Source organism: Cyprinodon tularosa, unplaced genomic scaffold, assembly GCF_016077235.1.
Source record: "Cyprinodon tularosa strain WSP-4 unplaced genomic scaffold, ASM1607723v1 ctg380, whole genome shotgun sequence".
Lineage (NCBI taxonomy): Eukaryota > Metazoa > Chordata > Actinopteri > Cyprinodontiformes > Cyprinodontidae > Cyprinodon > Cyprinodon tularosa.
Window position 1 is genome coordinate 432,139 of NW_024039097.1, and position 18,747 is coordinate 450,885.

At 38.6% G+C, this 18,747-nt stretch overlaps 1 protein-coding gene across 4 annotated transcripts in view; it reads right to left on the reverse strand.

The window, feature by feature from the left end:
• Nucleotides 1-18,747, reverse strand: part of sema4c (sema domain, immunoglobulin domain (Ig), transmembrane domain (TM) and short cytoplasmic domain, (semaphorin) 4C) — a 147,951-nt gene that overhangs the window by 40,273 nt on the left and 88,931 nt on the right. For all 4 annotated transcript variants that reach the window (XM_038297055.1, XM_038297053.1, XM_038297051.1 and 1 more), the window contains one exon: nucleotides 7,995-8,149. In XM_038297055.1, the coding sequence (XP_038152983.1) occupies nucleotides 7,995-8,149 (155 nt within the window). The remainder of the gene's footprint in view (nucleotides 1-7,994; nucleotides 8,150-18,747) is intronic.

The following is an 18,747-nucleotide window of genomic DNA, read 5'->3' on the forward strand; positions in this document are numbered from 1 at the left end:
GCTGATCAGGTCCTACTGCAGCAAAGCATCCAAAGCTTCCCACTCTATGGTTCATGTCATGCTCTGGCCTGCTAATGATTCGGTTTTAATCAGTCTAATGGATGCTATTCTGAAAGTCTTGGTCTCAGATCATTCAGCAGCTACAGTGCCTGCAGGAGCCATAAATGAAAAGATGCTTTGATGTTCGTTTGTCTGTGTTTATAGCTGTTATAATTTTGTTTTTATTTTTCGGTTTGATTGTTTGTTTTTAGGGGAATGGATCAATTATTAATTGGTCATATTACTTACATGTGGGAGTGTCACTGGTGGAGAGTGGGTGAGTGGGCGGCTGTTTTTTGTTGACCACAATACAAATCGCTGTAATCTACTTTTGACAAGTTATATTTTGGATACGTTGTTTATACCTTTGATGTGAATAAAGTTCACATCAGCACCATATTGATCTCAGCTGATTCCTTTTTTGAACGAGAGCGTCAGACAAGGAACTTCACGACCTCACCCTCTCAGCAGCTTTTTTTGTTACCTGAAGTTGCTGCAATGGTGTCTATAATCTTAGTGTGGTGTTGACTCTCACCTCAGCAGTCAGGGTCCTATTTCAGAGAGAAGGGCCATCCTACCCTGAGTAGTAAGCAGATACTGAATAGTTCAACCGATATCCTCCCTACTAAGAGTTTTTGGTTTCAGAACAGGTGACATCAATCTGGTAACTCAACTCGCATCTAATCAACTTTGGATCAAATCAGAATACCTCAAATCTGTACAGACACTTAAGCCATGGCGGGAATTGCATCCATAATATGTGTGATCCTAATCGTGCTGGCAGTAAGGAAGGAGGCAGGACCAGAACGCAGGATGCTGGCTAGCACCAAGATATCATTAATAACATGTATTCTGTGTGACATGTGCTAATGAACATATCTTCCTATGTTTTAAGTTTTATAATGAAAGCTTCATCCATGTTCACGTGTTCATGTTTTTTTTTGGAGTTCTTTCCTTGAAGGCTTTAGTCCCAATTTGAGCAAGAACATTCATGTGTGGCATCCATAAGGCTGAGGGCTGTCTGGATGCAGCACAGCAGTCTGGAGCTCCTTTCCTACCATGGATAGTGCTCTTACAGTTGACCCCACAAAGGCTAAGGAATAGGAGCTAGGAACAGGAAAAAAGGAGGCACAATTTCAGGCATTCGGTTCAAGTCTCTGAGTTTAGCATGAGCACAAATATATGAGCCCTGATTAATTAGAGACACAGACAGGACTGAGTCCTCTAACCATATTGGGGGCTCATAGAACATGAGATGGGCGGATTCAAAGGGCGTGGTTAGATGGCACATCTACCAACCGCTCAGGCCTGAGATTTGAGATTTTGATTTCACACTTACAATAATAATTGAACTTTATTGATCTCAAATTATAGAAATTTATCTCTGCATTTAACCCACCCCCTTGGGGAGCAGCAGGCTGCCATTGTGGGGCAACTGGGGAGTAATCAGGGGTTGAGGGTCTTGATCAGAGACCCAGAGTATATTTGAATTGAAGACATATTTATTTGGTATAAGGTTTAGATATAAGATGTAGTTTTAGAAAAAAATATAACATTCATATACAAATATAGGATGTATAGGTAAATTTAAAAAATAAATACAGATATAGCATTTATAGATACAGCAACTAAATATGAGAGTAAAAGCCAAAAATTTAAAGAAAGAAAGTAAAATGCTTTTTATCTTCTAAGTAACATAATTTTTTTAAATTATGGATTGAAGATGCATCTAGGTGCAACACAACAGGCATTAATTAACAATATGATTCCCAAAATGTTTCTGTGTAACAGGTTATCTTCTTACTGCCAGTAGTTCATACTTAACACATATTAGCAACATGAAAATGCTGCCATTTGAATCCTATTTAGTGCTTTTAAGAAGATTTTTTCCTTTGGAAAAGATAAATCATCCAATCAAGCTCTAATCACCCTATCCTGATAGAGATATATTCAGAGCATTTACCTCAGCAGCTTCTTTCAGAAAATGACACATTATTTTTGACACTTCCTTGGGCCGATCTCAGCTAAAAAGTAGAAAATATTCAGGGTTACTCCAAGAATGGAGTCATTTTACTGATAATTTCATAATTTTATTCAGGTTAATGGCTTCCTAGCTTTCTGAGACGTAAAACCAAGAGTTGCAGGAACTTTTCCTGGATTGCCACCAACCCTGCTTTGTTAAATGGGTGCAGGAGTTCAGGAGACTAAATGTTGTAGATCCTAAAACAGATAAACTCCTTCAAAATGTTTAGCAGCCATGTCATTTAATTAAATTTATACCATAAATGGCAATTATTAATTAATCTTAGATTAATTAAAAAATAAACATTTTATTAGACATTCGAAAAAAACCCACAGGTTGTTGCAGGGCGTCTTTTCTTCCTTTTTACATGACTGTATTTGCACACACGTCACCTTCTCCTTGTTCATCCAGATTCGCTCAGGTCAGTTCAAATCATCCCCAGGCTGAGTCGTAGGTGGTGGAGGGTAAAAACAGAAAAACTTCAGTGGAGCGACCCGGACTCATTCCACGGTTGTGTTGTTTCTGTCTCGGGCTCCATTAAACCCACAGCTCGCAGTGAGTTGGACACTGTGGAGCCTTACTGGAGGGATATATCTGATGATTAAACCCTACAGCTCTCTGAAAGGATCAAAGTCAGACTGTGCAGAGAATATCATGGTGTGCTAGTTAAACGAGTGCAGGGAGAAATGGTAAAATCCATTTTCCTCAAGGACACCTGGCTGAACTCTGCCTTAAGGACAAAGGTCAGAGGAATCTACTGTGTTTCCTTAGACGTTTCACACACCATTTGTTCTAATTATAATGGCTATTAAAGCCAAAGAGCTGCTGCAGACCTCCACTGGATGTAAACCAAGTGCAATCAAACAAAAGACTTTTACAAAGCAATGCACTGGTAGATAAACTGCGCCTTAAAATTTAGAATGGCCATTAAGCGCTACAGCAGCTATGCCTTTTAATGGTCTTGAAACAAAAATAAAACATAAAGCAGACTGTTTGCCACAATGGCTGTTGAAGCAATCCACAATCTAAATCCTTATTTTTATAACCCCCATTTAAAAGTCATGAATGTAAGATAAGCTATCCATTCACCTGAAACGTTTCACATATTATGTAACGAACATAAACTTTAACGTAATTCATTGAGATTTTAAGTGATAGTCTTTTTGTAAATGTCTTTACTATCTTTGCACATCTAGAGACTGAAGTTCAAACTGATTCCTATTGGAAAAACATCCAAGAGAGCCTCATTCCATCTGCTTTCACTGTCCCCTCTGTGCTAAACTTGACTTCTAATATATTTTTTCATGCAATAATTTGTTGATTACCACCAATCCTCAAAAAAATATACAAAATAAATTATGTCCTGACAGCAGATAGTTTCACCAGGGTGGCAGATCTCTGCAGCCCTTACAGAGAAACCCCTCGGCCACCTCTGCCATTAACATCCTTTTAGTTTAGTTGCTAAGCCATATATTGGAAGGATTGCATTTTTACTTTGAAATCTTTAATCTTAAATTCTTCTTAGGAAGATAGCTCTCTGAGATATCTTGGGATGGCTTGGATTTATTGATTTATAGCCTGACCCTGCTTTAAAACTCTCTGCCGTTTTATCCTTGAACTGTCTGCTGGTCCTGATGATGCTGTTTGTTCACCAGTTTTCTCTAACAAGCCTCTGAGGCCTTTGCAAACCAGCTGGATTTATGGCAAGATTAAATTATACAAGGGCGAAAATCTATTTTCTCATTAGGTGACAACCAGCGGTCTGGAATATTGGGGAGCTGATTAAAATGCGTGTCAGTTTTTAAATGTGTTGGAAAAGAAAACAAAATGGTTTCATTTTTCTGCCTTTTCACAGTCATGCACCAATTAGCTTGAGTCTAGCAGAGAGAAAACACAAAGAAATATGTGGTTGTTAAGTGACAAAATGTGTTAAAGTATAGAGACTATAAGTGCTATTACAAGTCATTAAGGAACCGACTTTACCTCTTCCTCCCACGGCTTTTACATCTAATTAAATTATTTCTGAGAATTTCACTAAAAGCTGATGATGCTCTAATTATCGAGGGTAAAATCTAAGCGAATAATTAGTTGGGAAATATTACATCTAAGACTTCAGCTTTTAACTAATTTGACTAGGATTTTAATGAAGGACTAGTTCTAAGCATTTATTTTTACTGCTAATTTCTTTTCCATGATTCTTTTAATTAAAAAAAAATCTCTATCATGCATTCACACCCACAGCCGAGCTAAATATAACTATAATATATCTAAATATAACGCCACAATGTAGTCGGAGTTCCAGACATCACACAGGAGGAGCTCACTGATGATACACCAAAACAAAGGCACGTCACATTAACAGAGAGGTAATAAGGGGCATCGATGCTCCATCCCTGTGTTTAGTTACACTTCTGTACAGCCACTGTTAAAGCAGGTAAAGTAAAAATGAAACGCAGTGCAAACATTTATTTTGGTAATGACCTCAGAGCTATTACACGGCCACTTGGCTTAAGCATTTCCAAAGGCCTCTGCAAATCTCCGCCTACGTCAGCACAAGCCGCGCAGGCAATGTTTAGGCCATTAGCATTTGAATGAAAACAGAAATCTGATTTGCAAGTTGCTCAGAATGAGAGTTTAACTTCCTGGAATAATAATTTAAAAAAAATGCAGCCTGTGAATTAAATCTAATTCAACTCTAACAGAAATTTCATTAGCTGCGCAGATTAAAAGCAGAGTAGTGATGCTGGAAAACCCCGGTGCATTTAGGTGCAAATTTATTACCTGAATTAAAGAAGCGGAGATTTAAAATAGTGTTCGACTCATGAGGACAATAACTGAATAATGGAGAAGAAAGATGCGCTGCGGACGCAAGCGAAAGCTGCTTGTTTACAAAATTCGGAGAAAAACATCCCCAGAGAATCCGGAGAGGGAAGATGGTGATGAAAGTAATGAAGACAGAGAACGAGGGAGACAGCAACCAAATAATAGTTCGATGAAAAGCAAGGGGAGCAGGAGAGAATGATGGGGGACACGGTGACATAAGGGGTGGGGGGGATATTTCCTCGTCTCAGCTCAGTCATTTTTCTGTCCCTCTCCGCGAGCACAACAGGTGGCCTTCTGATTACTGTAAGACTCACTTCCCTGACCAGAACAAGCCTGGGGCTTTGTTGTGTGCCACAGGGTGCTCAGGCTTTCTGTTATGTATGCATCTAATAAATGCTCATTACAGCTGCAAATCAGATAGAAATCCCCAAACCGCTGTGGGCTCCTCACTACACCCTCATTGTATCGCTGCATTTGTATTGATTGCAACACAGAGCAATTATTGAGGGAGCAAAGCAAAACCCCGACCACGTCCCTGGAGGCGGGGTTTACATCTCTGCGTGCGCGCGGCAGGTCGAGTCGAGGGTATTAATGAAGAGAAGCAGGTTTTTTCCTCCAGTGTGTTGCAGAAGAAAAACAACAAAAAGAAAAAACATAACCGAACAAGAAGAATGGAGAAAAAAGCTGAGTGAAGAAACATGAGGAGAGTCTGGGGACGTACAGGTGGAGCTGAGGTCTTGTTTACTTTATTGTTTTTGTGCTGACAGAGGGAAATATGGGAGACAAAGCTTAAAATTGAAACCCTCCCAGCATTATGCCTAACAGAGGCGCATGCAAGCACATGTAAAGGAAAACAGCAGAACTGAAAAGAATTCTTATTTGTTCAGCTAGTAGAAATGTTGGAAAATAATAAGTATAACATGAATATATCAAATTATTGCAATGTGAATCAGATAATCACATTCAGACAGTTAATTTATTGCTTTACCTTTACCACTGACTGCTTTGAAAAATAAAAAAATGAAATTTTCATTATTTTACAGATTCCCCATTTCTGTCTATTTCTTTTTTGTCTCCTGCCTGAGCTTTGGAAAAAAAAAAGATGTTTGTTAAAGCTGTGATTACTTTTTGCACCGATGGACTGTTTGGCATTAAAAAAAATCACATTAAGTTTCAAACTGTTTCCATAAAGAGCTTTCATATTTGGATAAAACGAGTGAGGAACCACTGTCCTCTCTGTTGCTTCATAGCTCAGTAAAAGGTTGCAGTTGAAGCATCCTTCAAAGCTTAAATAGATCACAGAAAGTGCAACTTGAACCAAACCAGTTGGTATTTTGATACCTGTAATGGTTTAAGTTACTCACTCTAGATTCTGATTAGGTAGAATAGTCAGAAACTGTATGTTCATAATAAACTTGATGCACAGAGCCTCTGGCCCAACATCTGCTGGAGATAAAAACCAGCGCCAGGAAGTTAAGTAGTTCTTGACCTTTTCTTTTCAAGCTTCATACATATTCTTGGTATTAACTGAAAGGCATTTTAATTCTGACTATCATACCGACTTTTTAGCTCAAAGTAGCTATCCTTTTAAACCAAGTATATGTAAAAATGAAAGGTATGAATCTGTTTGGATTAAAGAAGAGTGGTGGCCTAGTGGTTATGGCATTGCCCTTGGCCTCCTGGGTTCAAGCCCCACTCCAACAGACTGCCACACAAATTCACAGATTGAATTCCTCCACTGTGAGATTAATAAATTTCAGTCATTAGGGGAGTGGTTGGAGCATTGTGCTTCGGTTCTGAGTTCAAGTCCTACTCTTTCCTAGCCTGGGTGCCAGTCTGAACTTAGTCCCGCCCACAAGGTTTGAGTTCGGGGAAGTTCGGTCTGCCTCTGCTCCATAGTAGCGCGAGTATTAAAGCCCACTGTCAGGCGATCCAATCAAATTGTCAGGGTGGGCTTTATACAATGATGGACAGATGATCAAGAGTAACGTTATCAACCATGTGACCAAAGTGTGCTTGGGTGACAACAATAATGGCTGCCGCTGGAGAGTTTGGGTGAGTAGATTCTGCTATTAGGTCTGTTCTAGAAGATATCGACAGCAAATTAATTTTAAAAGAGGAACAGAGAAACGCGATCAAGTCTCATCTTCTTATTCTAGGCGTGAAACTGCTTTTTGATTTTTGTGGACAACAACTATGCCTCGCTTAAGATACGTCACGCACTCCGTTGCTCTTATTGGTTGTAGGTCTATCCAATTGAGTACAGAGGCATTTTTTTTCCTGGTTCGTTCAAAACACGCCCCATAATCACAGCTCTGTGGAGCAGCATCAGACTCATATTCTGACTAGAATTGAGTCGGACTACGTCAGGCTAACTCTTTCCCACCGACTGCCACTTTGGCTCCCTGAGCAAGACCCTTATCCCAAGACTGCACCCCAGGCAAGAAGATGGGTTTAATGCAGAGAGTTCATTTAGAGGCTTTGCACTTGTGACAAGGTAATGACAATAGGGTTGAATTCTAATTCTGGATTGAACTATATATTGTATCTTAGGCAAATAAAAAGTTAAATTGAAGATGTATAAAAGCAAAACCATCTGAAAGACCTTTTTCTAAAAGTAGAGGAGTTCCTGGATTTTGTATTTCATCCCATTTGGAAATATTCCAGCTTTTTTAAGGAGCCTTTAAATAGATTAGACCAAAACACCATTAGACATCTAGTATAAAAAGTCCCCATTGTGGCTGATGTCCTTTAAAGAGGCTTCAAAAGAAGGTCACGCTGTGTGTTAATATGGAGCTAACAAAAGCCTGAAAAGAAAGGAGATGTTTTGTGTTTCACATCCTTATCAAAGAACTTTTAAATGTTGCGTTTTAATTCTATTAAAATTGATGTCCTAATTAAATCTAGGCTGAACGATTTATCTCGGCGTGTGAATTATGCTTTCCGTCGTGGCACTGTCCATCACTAATCCCAGTGACACATAATGTAGTCTTATCATTTAATTTGTTGCTGTGCTACAAAGACATTTCAGAACTGTTGTGTTTGCAGCCAGGTTATAATTATTTTTAACATAAAAACACTTCCGTTTGTGCATTGGGTGGTGGGTTACCTGTGGTCGCAGCTGCTTGCTTATGTTGTTAGGGTCCAGTGCGAACAGCGCCTCTCGGGCCCCGACGTACAGAATCCTCTCATGATCAGACAGAGTCAGCATGCTGTAGTTGAACACTCCCTGAATGCTGAACCTGGCCATGCTGTCCAGCCCGTCTGGATAAAGACACAAAGATACATCGTTAGTTTACACCTCAGATGATGTATTACTGATAAATTACACAACCTTGTCTTAGGCTAACCAGTGGGAGTTAGCATGCGAGGAAAATGACTTCCCTTCTTGAATTCTGTTTATGTTTCAGCTTTTTAGTTAATTGCTCAATGCTATCCGTTTTGTATATCTCTTCTTCATATCCTTTTGGAAAACTAATGGTGTGCACTCCAGAGATTTCAAATAACTCTTCCAAACAGTTCCTGCTTGTGCCAGGTGCTGCACGCTGGCCAGCTAATCTGCTGAAGAACTCCAGCCAGATCAGTTATGCAACCTCTTCCAAACATTTGAGGCCATCAGCACTAAAATTGGATGGGTTATTTCTTTAATGCTGGCTTTATGCTGTTGGGACAGAAGTTGGGCAGCTTCTGTGGATATTTCTTCAATAACGTCTTGAACTACAATCATGTTTTAAGGATGTTCATAGTTTAAACGGTGCTGGGAAATACTGTAATGTTAATGTCAACGGAATGAGCTTTGAACTTTGTTCATTAAAGTCAGTAGACATAAACTAAAATTAGCCTTTATGTAGGTATTTAGCATAAGCTTCAACTAATAACTGGTTTTTAGATTGTAATACTATTTTGCATTTATCTTTGGTTGCTCTCTTGGCTCAAACGAATAAAAAAGATCAATGTGTTAAAACTGTCTGTAAGCTAAACACTTTGGCAAACCAACTTTGGTAATTAGAAGCAGGGTCCACCTGCTTCTAAATAAAACAGCAGATATTTCCTTTGGGGGGTTTTGAAATGGAAATCAAATGTTTTGTGGATGAAGCGTGGTCTCATGAGGGTGAGGATGATCTGTCCCAACTAAAACTGGGTGGTAATCCCATGGAGCTGAACATACAGAGACAAGTTTCATGTTTTTGCTCTGGGAGTCGGTGGTAAACCTTTCACAAGATAATCAACAGCTCAAAACACAGTGGATTAGTCTCAGAGTGAAGGACAAGGTTTACTGAGCCAATATGCAGAAGAGGAAAAAACAACCAAACTTTGACTGAGCCAGCTGTCGACTGCTTGTTTTCTCAGCTTCCCATCTGTGAAAAAAAACTTTGTTGAGCAATCTCCCCCACCGAAAGTCCCTTAAAGTCCCCTGCAAAAACATTTATAAACCTGAACTTCTAATATTCTGTCATTTTAGAAACACAAACTTTAATTTGTTTTTATAGGATAGACCAACATTGTGGATAATTGAGAAATGGAAAGAAATCAATTCAATTCAAAAATACTTTATTGATCCCAAAGGTAAATTAAAGGTGGTGGTAACTCATCGGGTTTGTTTTAAACTAATTGTTGTACATGTATTTGGTATTTGGTAGCGGTCTGTCTTGCAACGGATCTGGAGAAGCCTTTGATGAAGACAAGCTGTTGTTTAACAGTCTGATGAAGAGGATGCTCGCTGTTGTCCATAATCTTCATCACGTTAAAAGAAACCTTCTTTGTGAAATCATCTCCAGAGGTTCAGAGGAGATCCTAGAACAGAGGAGCCTTGTTTATGAGCTTGTTGAGTCATTTGCTCTGATGCTGTTACCTCAGCAGATGATGAAGGAAGTGATCACAATCAGCATCTTGCTACAAACACTAAAGGACCTACCCTTCCTTTGGAGGAACAGTTTGCTCTTTACCGTCTTGTAGACGACTTCACAGTTGCATCTCCAGTCACGTTACATACATAGAACCTCCAGATGCTAAGGTAACCTGCACACGCCTTAGCTACTCATTCTTTATCATTATATCGTAGGTTATGTAAATAGTCTTTTCCACTGTTGATGTTTTTTTCACTGTGCATTATTGAATCTTTATGTATTATCTACTCTTTTAGATTAGACTAGTTTGTTATTTTTCTTTGCTAATAATAATGAGTAACTTTTCCTTTTTTTGCTACTCTGACACCTTAAATTCAGTATTGGAGGACAATAAAGGAATAAAGGAAAAAGGAAGGAATTTGGACCTTCCTAGACAAGACTTTGTAAAATCCTAATTTTCTTCAAATATACCAAAAGCTCGAGGTCTTCAACAGGGGGTCCGCGGCCCCTAGGGGGTCCACAGACTACTGCATAGGGGGTCACGAAAGTTTTGGTTGATTTTTTTTTCACTAATTGAAATGTCTTTAAATCCACATTAACATGAATTCAACACACTGTAGTAAAGAGATAAATGGAGTCAGAGGATTTCCTTCAGTCAACAATGCACACATTCAGTGACACACAGAAGCTCTTTCAATCTGGGATTCACAACACCTGTCCCATCAACCAGGAATCAGAATCAGAAATACTATAATAATCCCAGGGAGCAATTACTTTTGCTACATTACTCCATCTGTAATAGAGTGACTATAGGACCAGTTTGATAAAACACTATTTCATACATATATATATATATATATATATATATATATATATATATATATATATATATATACATACATATATATATATAATTAGGGGGTCCCTGCACCATCTCGCCATCAGTTTGGGGGTCCTTGGCCTGGAAAATGTTGAAGACCCCTAGTCTAGTGAATATCTTCATCAGATTTATACATCTATATATATTATTTTTCATTATTGATTTTTGAAATCTGAATAACTACACATTTAGCTAGCTCATCTAGATTCATAATCTTCCGCCCTGGCCATATCACTAAATGCTGTAGTGCTAAAGGCTGAGTGATTGTTTCCATGCCCGTGCTACAGACAAGCATTCCCGAAGCATGATGCTGTCCCCACCATGTTTAATCATGAGTGCAGTAGTTAAAAGTATAATTCATTTTCCAACACACCTATTTGTTTAGTTACAGGTTTTCTGATAATTGATTTTATAAAAAATAAACAGAAATACAGACTTGGAACACTTTTATATACCTGCAAATAATGATCTCTTTCTAAAAGTCTTGTTGGAGCCTTGGAAATGATTGCATAAAACCTCAATTCAACTTTAGTTCTTCAACAAAAGCTGTTATCTGCAGAGCTTTAGGATTTTTGGTAAATGACTCTTTCAAGATGGAGTCCTGCATGGAAAGTTTCCAAGGTTTCTTGTTTACTTAAAAAAAAAAAAAAAACTTGGAGAACAAGCCTGTCTTCAGGGCAAGTCTGATAAGTTCCAGATCTGTATTTCAGAAGAGCGATAAGATGATCGTGAGTTTAGAAAGGCCTTGGAAATAAACAAGATACAAAGATATACGCTGAGAGCAGCTCTTGTTTTAATGAAGAGTGCAGTCGACTGTAGCATTTCAGCTGTCAGTAATGGGTCTAAAAGCAAAGCTCTTCACAACCTAGGGCTTTTTAGAGTCGATACATATTGATGAATATAGAAGATATCACCATTAAAAGAGTGTCCAATCTGCAGAATCACTGTTTTTTTTCAACTTTAAAACTAACTTTCAACAGCTTCAGTAAGTCAGAGCTTTAAGCTGTTGTAAGCCCAAACTTGTTATTGAGCTTCATGCCAAAAAAATCACTTGTTCAATAAAGGCTCCATTAACACCGGTGATTTCCATATTAAGAAAATCGACTACACTTGTTCTGGAAAACAACATAAATTGTGCTTCGGCTCAATGAAATGCAGCTTTCAGGGGAGCGATTGTGAAAACTAACAGCAGAGTTCACAAACCCCCCCAAACACAAACACAAACACACTGACACACACGCATACTTGTTCTGCTAGACATAGTGAGGACCATGTGTTGATTCCCATTGATTTTCAGTCATTTTCAACCCTTTTTATGCCCTAACCCTAAAACTAACCCTAATCCTAACCATTACCAATGGATACCTCACCTTAACCCTAATCCTAACCCAATTAACACCTTAGCAAAAAAAATAATCAGCAAAATGTCCTTTGCAACAACTGGTCCTCACTCTTTGTATTTCTATCCACCTTAAGACTTTACAATGACTTACATTCATTTTGTTAATCAGATTTATGCCTAACCTGAGATTTACCCAAACCCTGACTACTATATTACCAGTTTATCCTAACACAACCTAAATTTGATTCACACAATACCTCCAAACTGACTCTCTAAGGTTAAAAATGAGGGTCTGCCATATTAGGACCAGCCTTCAATCCCTATGAGGCCTGTTTGACCTCAGAAAGTTAGTTAATTTACCAAAAATGGTGCTAAATAGGTAACATAAACAAACACACACACATCTTTTAATGGAAAATTAGCATTTAAGAACAACAGCACGAAGATATGTTGGACCTAGAGGCATTTAATCAAAGAAAATGAGATCTGAGTAAAAACGTGGACAGAATGCAGAGGATAACGCTGCTTATTAATGCTCACTAATAACGGTTATAAATCCCCACCAGTGATTAATTCAATTAAATTTTCAATTCAGTTTATTTATATAGCGCCAAATTCACAACACATGTCATCTCAAGGCACTTTACAGTTCAACCAGATCATACAGTCAAATTGATACAAAGTTTTCTATCTAAGGAAAACCAGTTGATTGCATTGACTCATTGACTCAAATACAATCCCCCACACTAAGCATGCTTGTAGCGACAGTGGAGAGGAAAAACTCCCTTTTAACAGGAAGAAACCTCCAGCAGAACCAGGCTCAGTGTGAGCGGCCATCTGCTGAGGCCGACTGGGGTTCAAGGAGACAGAAGCAGAGATACAAAAAGCAGCTGTAAAAGGCGGCCCCGTCCAGGAAACACACAGCCAGGCAGACGAGCTCCAAGGCAGCTCCCATGCCAGAGGACGAAGAGAGCACATCCACTCAGTCACGGTCAGAGAAACAGGACCACACTGGAAAACAGGCCGATCTCCAACATCTATTAACAAGGGTGTTGATAGAAGCAGCACAGCTGATGTTTTTTTCCAGGATGACGTCACAGCCAAACAGGAACAGACGAGGCAAAGCTACTCTGAGGAAAAGCAGAGAGAGCAGAAGGTTAGAGATTGAACTAACAGATTCTGCAGAATAGGAGAACAGAGAGAGAATGAAGCAGAATGATGAAATGGGGGTCCCTATGTCCTCCAAAAGTCTAAGCCTATAGCAGCATAACTATAGAGATAGCTCAGGATAACCTGAGCCACCCTAACTATAAGCTTTATCAAAAATGAAAGTTTTAAGCCTAGCCTTAAAAGTAGACAGGGTGTCTGCCTCACGGACTAAAACTGGTAGTTGGTTCCACAGGAGAGGAGCCTGATAACTAAAAGATCTGCCTCCCATTCTACTTTTAGAAATTCTAGGAACCACTAGTAAACCTGCAGATTGAGAGCGAAGTGCTCTGTTAGGAACATAAGGAACAATCAGATCTCTGATATAAGATGGAGCTTGGCCATTTAAGGCTTTATATGTGAGAAGGAGGATTTTAAATTCTATTCTTGATTTAACAGATTAGATCGTTCATTGTTTCCCTTCACATCCTCATGCAGGTTGCTTTCACTAATTTCAGCCCACTCCTTCAGTAAAATAAATTCCACGTTAGCTTCCCTGTAAAACCCTGTAATTACTTTGGCAAAAAGAAAATCAATTTATTAGATTTTCTTCTACTTAGAGACGATCAGAAAATGTTCTTTCTGTAATCCCTTCTGCATGACTTAAAAAACAAAAATAAGGCTGAGGTTTTTATGTCAAAATATTAAACCGATGCTGCTTAGTTTTTCAGTATCCATCCAACGCACACCCAAACCCACAAAGCGATCTGACGCCCTTATTAGCATGCAGACAAACTAGGGTTGCGTGGCAGAAGGGAAAGCAAGACAGACGGCAGGAAAAGGAAAAAAGGGGACAGCGTTTAGTTTCTCTTCTCCTCTCTTGGGTTACTTGTAGTGCAATGTCACCTTGTTTTCCTCCTCGCTTCCAATTCCACGTTTTCTGGATAAAAAGAAAACATGCCAAACAACAAGGACAATAGCGACGGCAAGCGTACAAATAATGTTATCCCTTAGACTGAATGGAGATATTTTTGCATATTTTCAATGCTCTTATTTTGCGACCAAAAATAGCAGCTAAAATCCAAGCAGGGAGCGGCAGGAACTGGTATGATTTATTGTGTGACTAAGTGCTCATGTGATGCGGTGGCCTAGTTGGGGCGAAATACACTTATACACATAGAGAAAGCTGTTTTAGATGAACAAACAGGGTTGCATGTTTGTCTAAGTGTGTAAATCTGTGGGAACAAAACGAGAGAGAAAGGTTGGAAAAAACTTTAAAAAAAAGCTGCAAACGTGATGAAACAATTTAACTCTTCTTGCAGCTTAACTGCCGCAACATTTGGAAGTCCTTTTAATTTCTACACAACAAGTATTTTAGTTAAACCCAGCTTTTGGAGACAGTTTTTTAAGTCAACCTGAAACTTGATTTATTTTTATAAACCTTAATTTAAAGCAACTTAGTTAGAAATTAAGAACAGAAATGAAGGCACCTTAATTTAAAAGACAAACTCTCAGTTGGACTCGGTGGTATCAAAGCTGCCCCGTCACATACTATTCAAATAAAAATAACGCAAAAACATTAAATAGCAGATGTTCATCTTCAAATAAAGCAAAATACACCATGAATGCATTCTAGTAGTGTTTACTTCTTACTGAGCTAGAAAATCATTTTTGCACTGAGCATCATCAGTAGACTTAAACACTGTGGTACGCCATCGCCACCTGTTGGCACTTGCAAATGCAACCACTAACTTGAACAGCTACCAAGGCCTCAGCTCCCACTTCCATAAACACCAACTTTCCAATTGTTTTGTGAAAGCTATTCCTGTATTTTCCCTTTAAGCACCAACATTTTTGTGCTTTTTCAGAGTCAACCTCTGACTTTTCCTCTTTCTTATCACACTTCCACTGAGGAAATGCTGGCCTACTTGTCTCCATTACCTCCTTGATTAATTATTAAAAGCATGCGTACCTCCGGTCACATGATCTTGTTGTGGTAACTATACAAAATTCTTAAATTTACTCACAAATAGAGGAAAAACAAAACATGGGAAACAGAAATTAGATATGATGAGACTCTGAATTAATTATGGTTACTGCATGATGACCATAACTCAAAAAAGGGATAGCTTCTAATTAATAGTGCTAATCTAATCTTGCCATGCCTGTCTAAACATGCATTTACAAAAAATGAACAAAGAATTTAAACTAATTACAAAGAATTAGAAGAATTAAACATGAATAAATTACAAATTTTACAGATACTCTGTAAATAAAAGGAAGGGCTCTCATATTTGCAAAGTAATGCATGTGTGACATGTTGGTCACACGTGCAGTGCACGTTTAATGGGAGGAAAGGTATAAAATGCATCCTCTGTTATGCAATTTTAGTATCTCTTGTTCCTTTTTACATATCTCATATTTGCTTGAACCTCAAGATGGAGGTTTAATTCTCTACACCAGGGGCCTTCAATGTTTTCCAGGCAAAGGGATCGCAAACTGATGGAGAGATGGAGCAGGGACCCCTAATTATATATATTGTATGAAATTGTGTTTTATCAAACTGGTCCCATAGTCACTCTATTATAGATGGAGTCATGTAACAAAAGTAATTTCTCCCTGGGATTATTAAAGTATTTCTCATTCTGATTCCTGTTGATGGGACAGGTGTTTTGAATAAAACGGTGCCCAGGTTGAAAGAGCTCCAGTGTGTCGTTGAATGTCTGCATTGATGACTGAAAGACATCTTCTGCCTCCATTTATCTGTTTATTTCAGTGTGTTGAATTCAAAATTCAAAACTTTCGTTGCCCCTATGCAGTACCTGCGCAGGCCCCATAGGGGTCGCGGACCCCCTGCTGAAGACCTCTGCTCTACACTGACCAGTAGTGCCCCCAGTGGTCAGTTGCATTGCAGCAGTATTTGAAGAGCACTTCAGTAAATTAAGTAGTAATGTTGTATGTGTGTAATATACTTTAGTAAAGTTTAAGCGGTCATCTAATGAGCCTTTGAAGAACTAATTTTGAAGAACATAATTTTTCACTTTAAATCTCCGTCTTTTTATGTGCATAGAAAATCCTGCAACTGTGTTATTTGCTTATAAACCTGAAAAAAGTGTGTGAGCTAAAAGCAACACATACTAGATCAAAGCATAAATGTACTCTGTTTTCTTTAACAATTCAGTTGCTTTTGCGTGCCCATTTAATCTTCAATTGCATCTCAAACAAACATTATTATGCACACTGGCAAAAAAAAAAAAAGTGGAAACACCCAATACAGCCTAAATAACAAGCTTTGTCCAGACATTTGACTGGTACTGTATATATTGAGTAAAATGTACCGTGACATATTTGCAAAAGGTCTATCTGGAGCACAGAGACTAAACAAACCTCCTAATCTGGACAAGTTTAGGTTTAATTAAAACCTAAGAGGTACAGAGGAGCGGAAGGAGAGAGGCAGAGGGGACGACGGACTGAGAAACCGAAGGAAGGAAGGGGGATAAGTACCGAAGTCATCTTATTATCTGAAGAGCAGCGTCGTATAAACATTGGAGGGCATGTGCGGATGAGGAAGCAAGATGAGAGTGAGTGAAGAGAGAAGCAACATCCTCAGGGGAGAACTGAGCACATCTGCCATGTTCCACTCAGCCGTGCAAAAAAAGAAAAGAGCTCCAGAGATGCACCGCAGAGGCACAGAGCACTTCGGTCTGCACGTGTATACCAGCGTAGAACCTACACAGTTCATCCTAAGCTAAAAAACACATTGAATATGCCCCCCTGCGTGCAACCCTTGATTGCTCTCCAGGGAACCTGTTCAGTGACTCTAACATCTCGCCACCAGATCTCAGGAAAGTTCTGCTCCGAGTGGATTATTTTTTCCCAGATCAGCTCTGTCATTAAGAAGCAATACGCACAGACACACTTACCATCTGTCACAGCAGACTAGGTGGTGTTTGCATACGCGCGAGAGGCTGTAATCTGTGTCAGTTGGTCCTCTAAACAGTGACAAGACTGGCCCCAGCTGTGGGTCATCAAGGTTTGTGTGCAGAGTAACACGTGTAGGGTATGTGTGTTGGTCTCTGTGAGCCTGAACCAAAATGGAAATTTGAGTTTAACAGAAACTGGCCTTGGTTCTGATAGTGAACAGGCAAGAGTAAAAAGCAACAAAAACCCATTGAGATCAAAACTTAAATGAGGCGATTGTGCAGCTATCTTTTAGGGAGGCAGCCAACAAAGCATCCGTCCTCGCTTTGAATTCCTAGATTAATTAGATCTAGATTTACTATGAGGCAGACATTTAAAAAGAGTTTACATCTTCACTCGAAGTGCTTCAAGTTTTCTGATTATTTGAAGGACAAAAGACAGTGAAGCTCTACCAGTGGTTTGGGTTGAATTACTAGGCTTTTGATGATTTGAAAAAAATCTCTCTGTGGAGAACAAGAGAAGGGATAAATAAAAGAGAGGAATAGAAAAACAAGGGCAGTCATATTGGGGATTCAGAGATTGCAACAGACGTTGAACGAAACAAAGAGGTCAAAAACAGACAGGCAAAATGAAAGAGATAATCTGAAAGACAGGAAAGTCAGAAAGGCTTGACCGAGGTCACAACCACTGGCAACAGGGATGATCTAAGATAAGGGCTGCACAATACCTCCGTTCTCTAACCTTTACAGGGTCTGTGTCTGAAATTGTGACAGAAAAAAAACAATAAGAAAAGTAATAAAATCCTATTGACAAATTCAGACGAAGATATGTGCATTAGTGATCCACCCATACAGCTTTTTAATGCCGTGACATCAGTCTAACCGATCCCAGACATGTATGGATGATTTTTTGCTTTCTCTACATAATAAAAAAAGAAAAGTTTAAGTTTAAACAAGAAGAGCTTTTAACAAATAAAGAAAGCATTAGCAATCAATGACAAACGGAGGGAGCGCCAATCCATGTGCCTTACATTATCTCAAGGCAATTACGGTTAAATTAACTAAAATGATTTTCTTCGTCAACAACATCTTTTCAAAGTTTTTCTCCTCTCAAATCTAGAACTACTTTGGTGCGGTGTGCAGCCTGTAATTACCTCCTGGTTCCTGAGCTAAACATATTTACCAAAAAAGAACATATATTCTGTTCAATGTTTAATCTTTTGAAAAAATTCCACTAAAGAACTAAGTGCAATAATTTGCCAGTGCAGTAATACAAATTCAAGACTTCTTGTTTAGATAATATATATCATGATTTTAAAGTAGTCAGATCATTCTATTTATTTTAAAAGAATATTAATATTCTACCAGAATCTGCTCTTGCTCAGCATATCAATCTCGAAACCAACATGACTGCATTCATGCCTCATAAGTGTCTTTAAATATTCTGTTACGTTCTGTTAAGTTTTTTCCATTACTAAGAAATCCCAGACTAGATAGTTTTACTGCTAAGATCTCCGTGTGCTAAAGCAGGGGTTCCCAAAGTGGGAGTCGCAAGATCATTTCCAAAATCCCTGTGATCACGGAGAAGGGCCAAAATGTATCATTAAATACATATATGTGAATATTGCATGAAATTAAATGAATGCACAATGAAATATGTAGATATGACATTTTGGATAAATAATATTTATTTTGATGCATCAAATTATACATCAAATTATAAAATG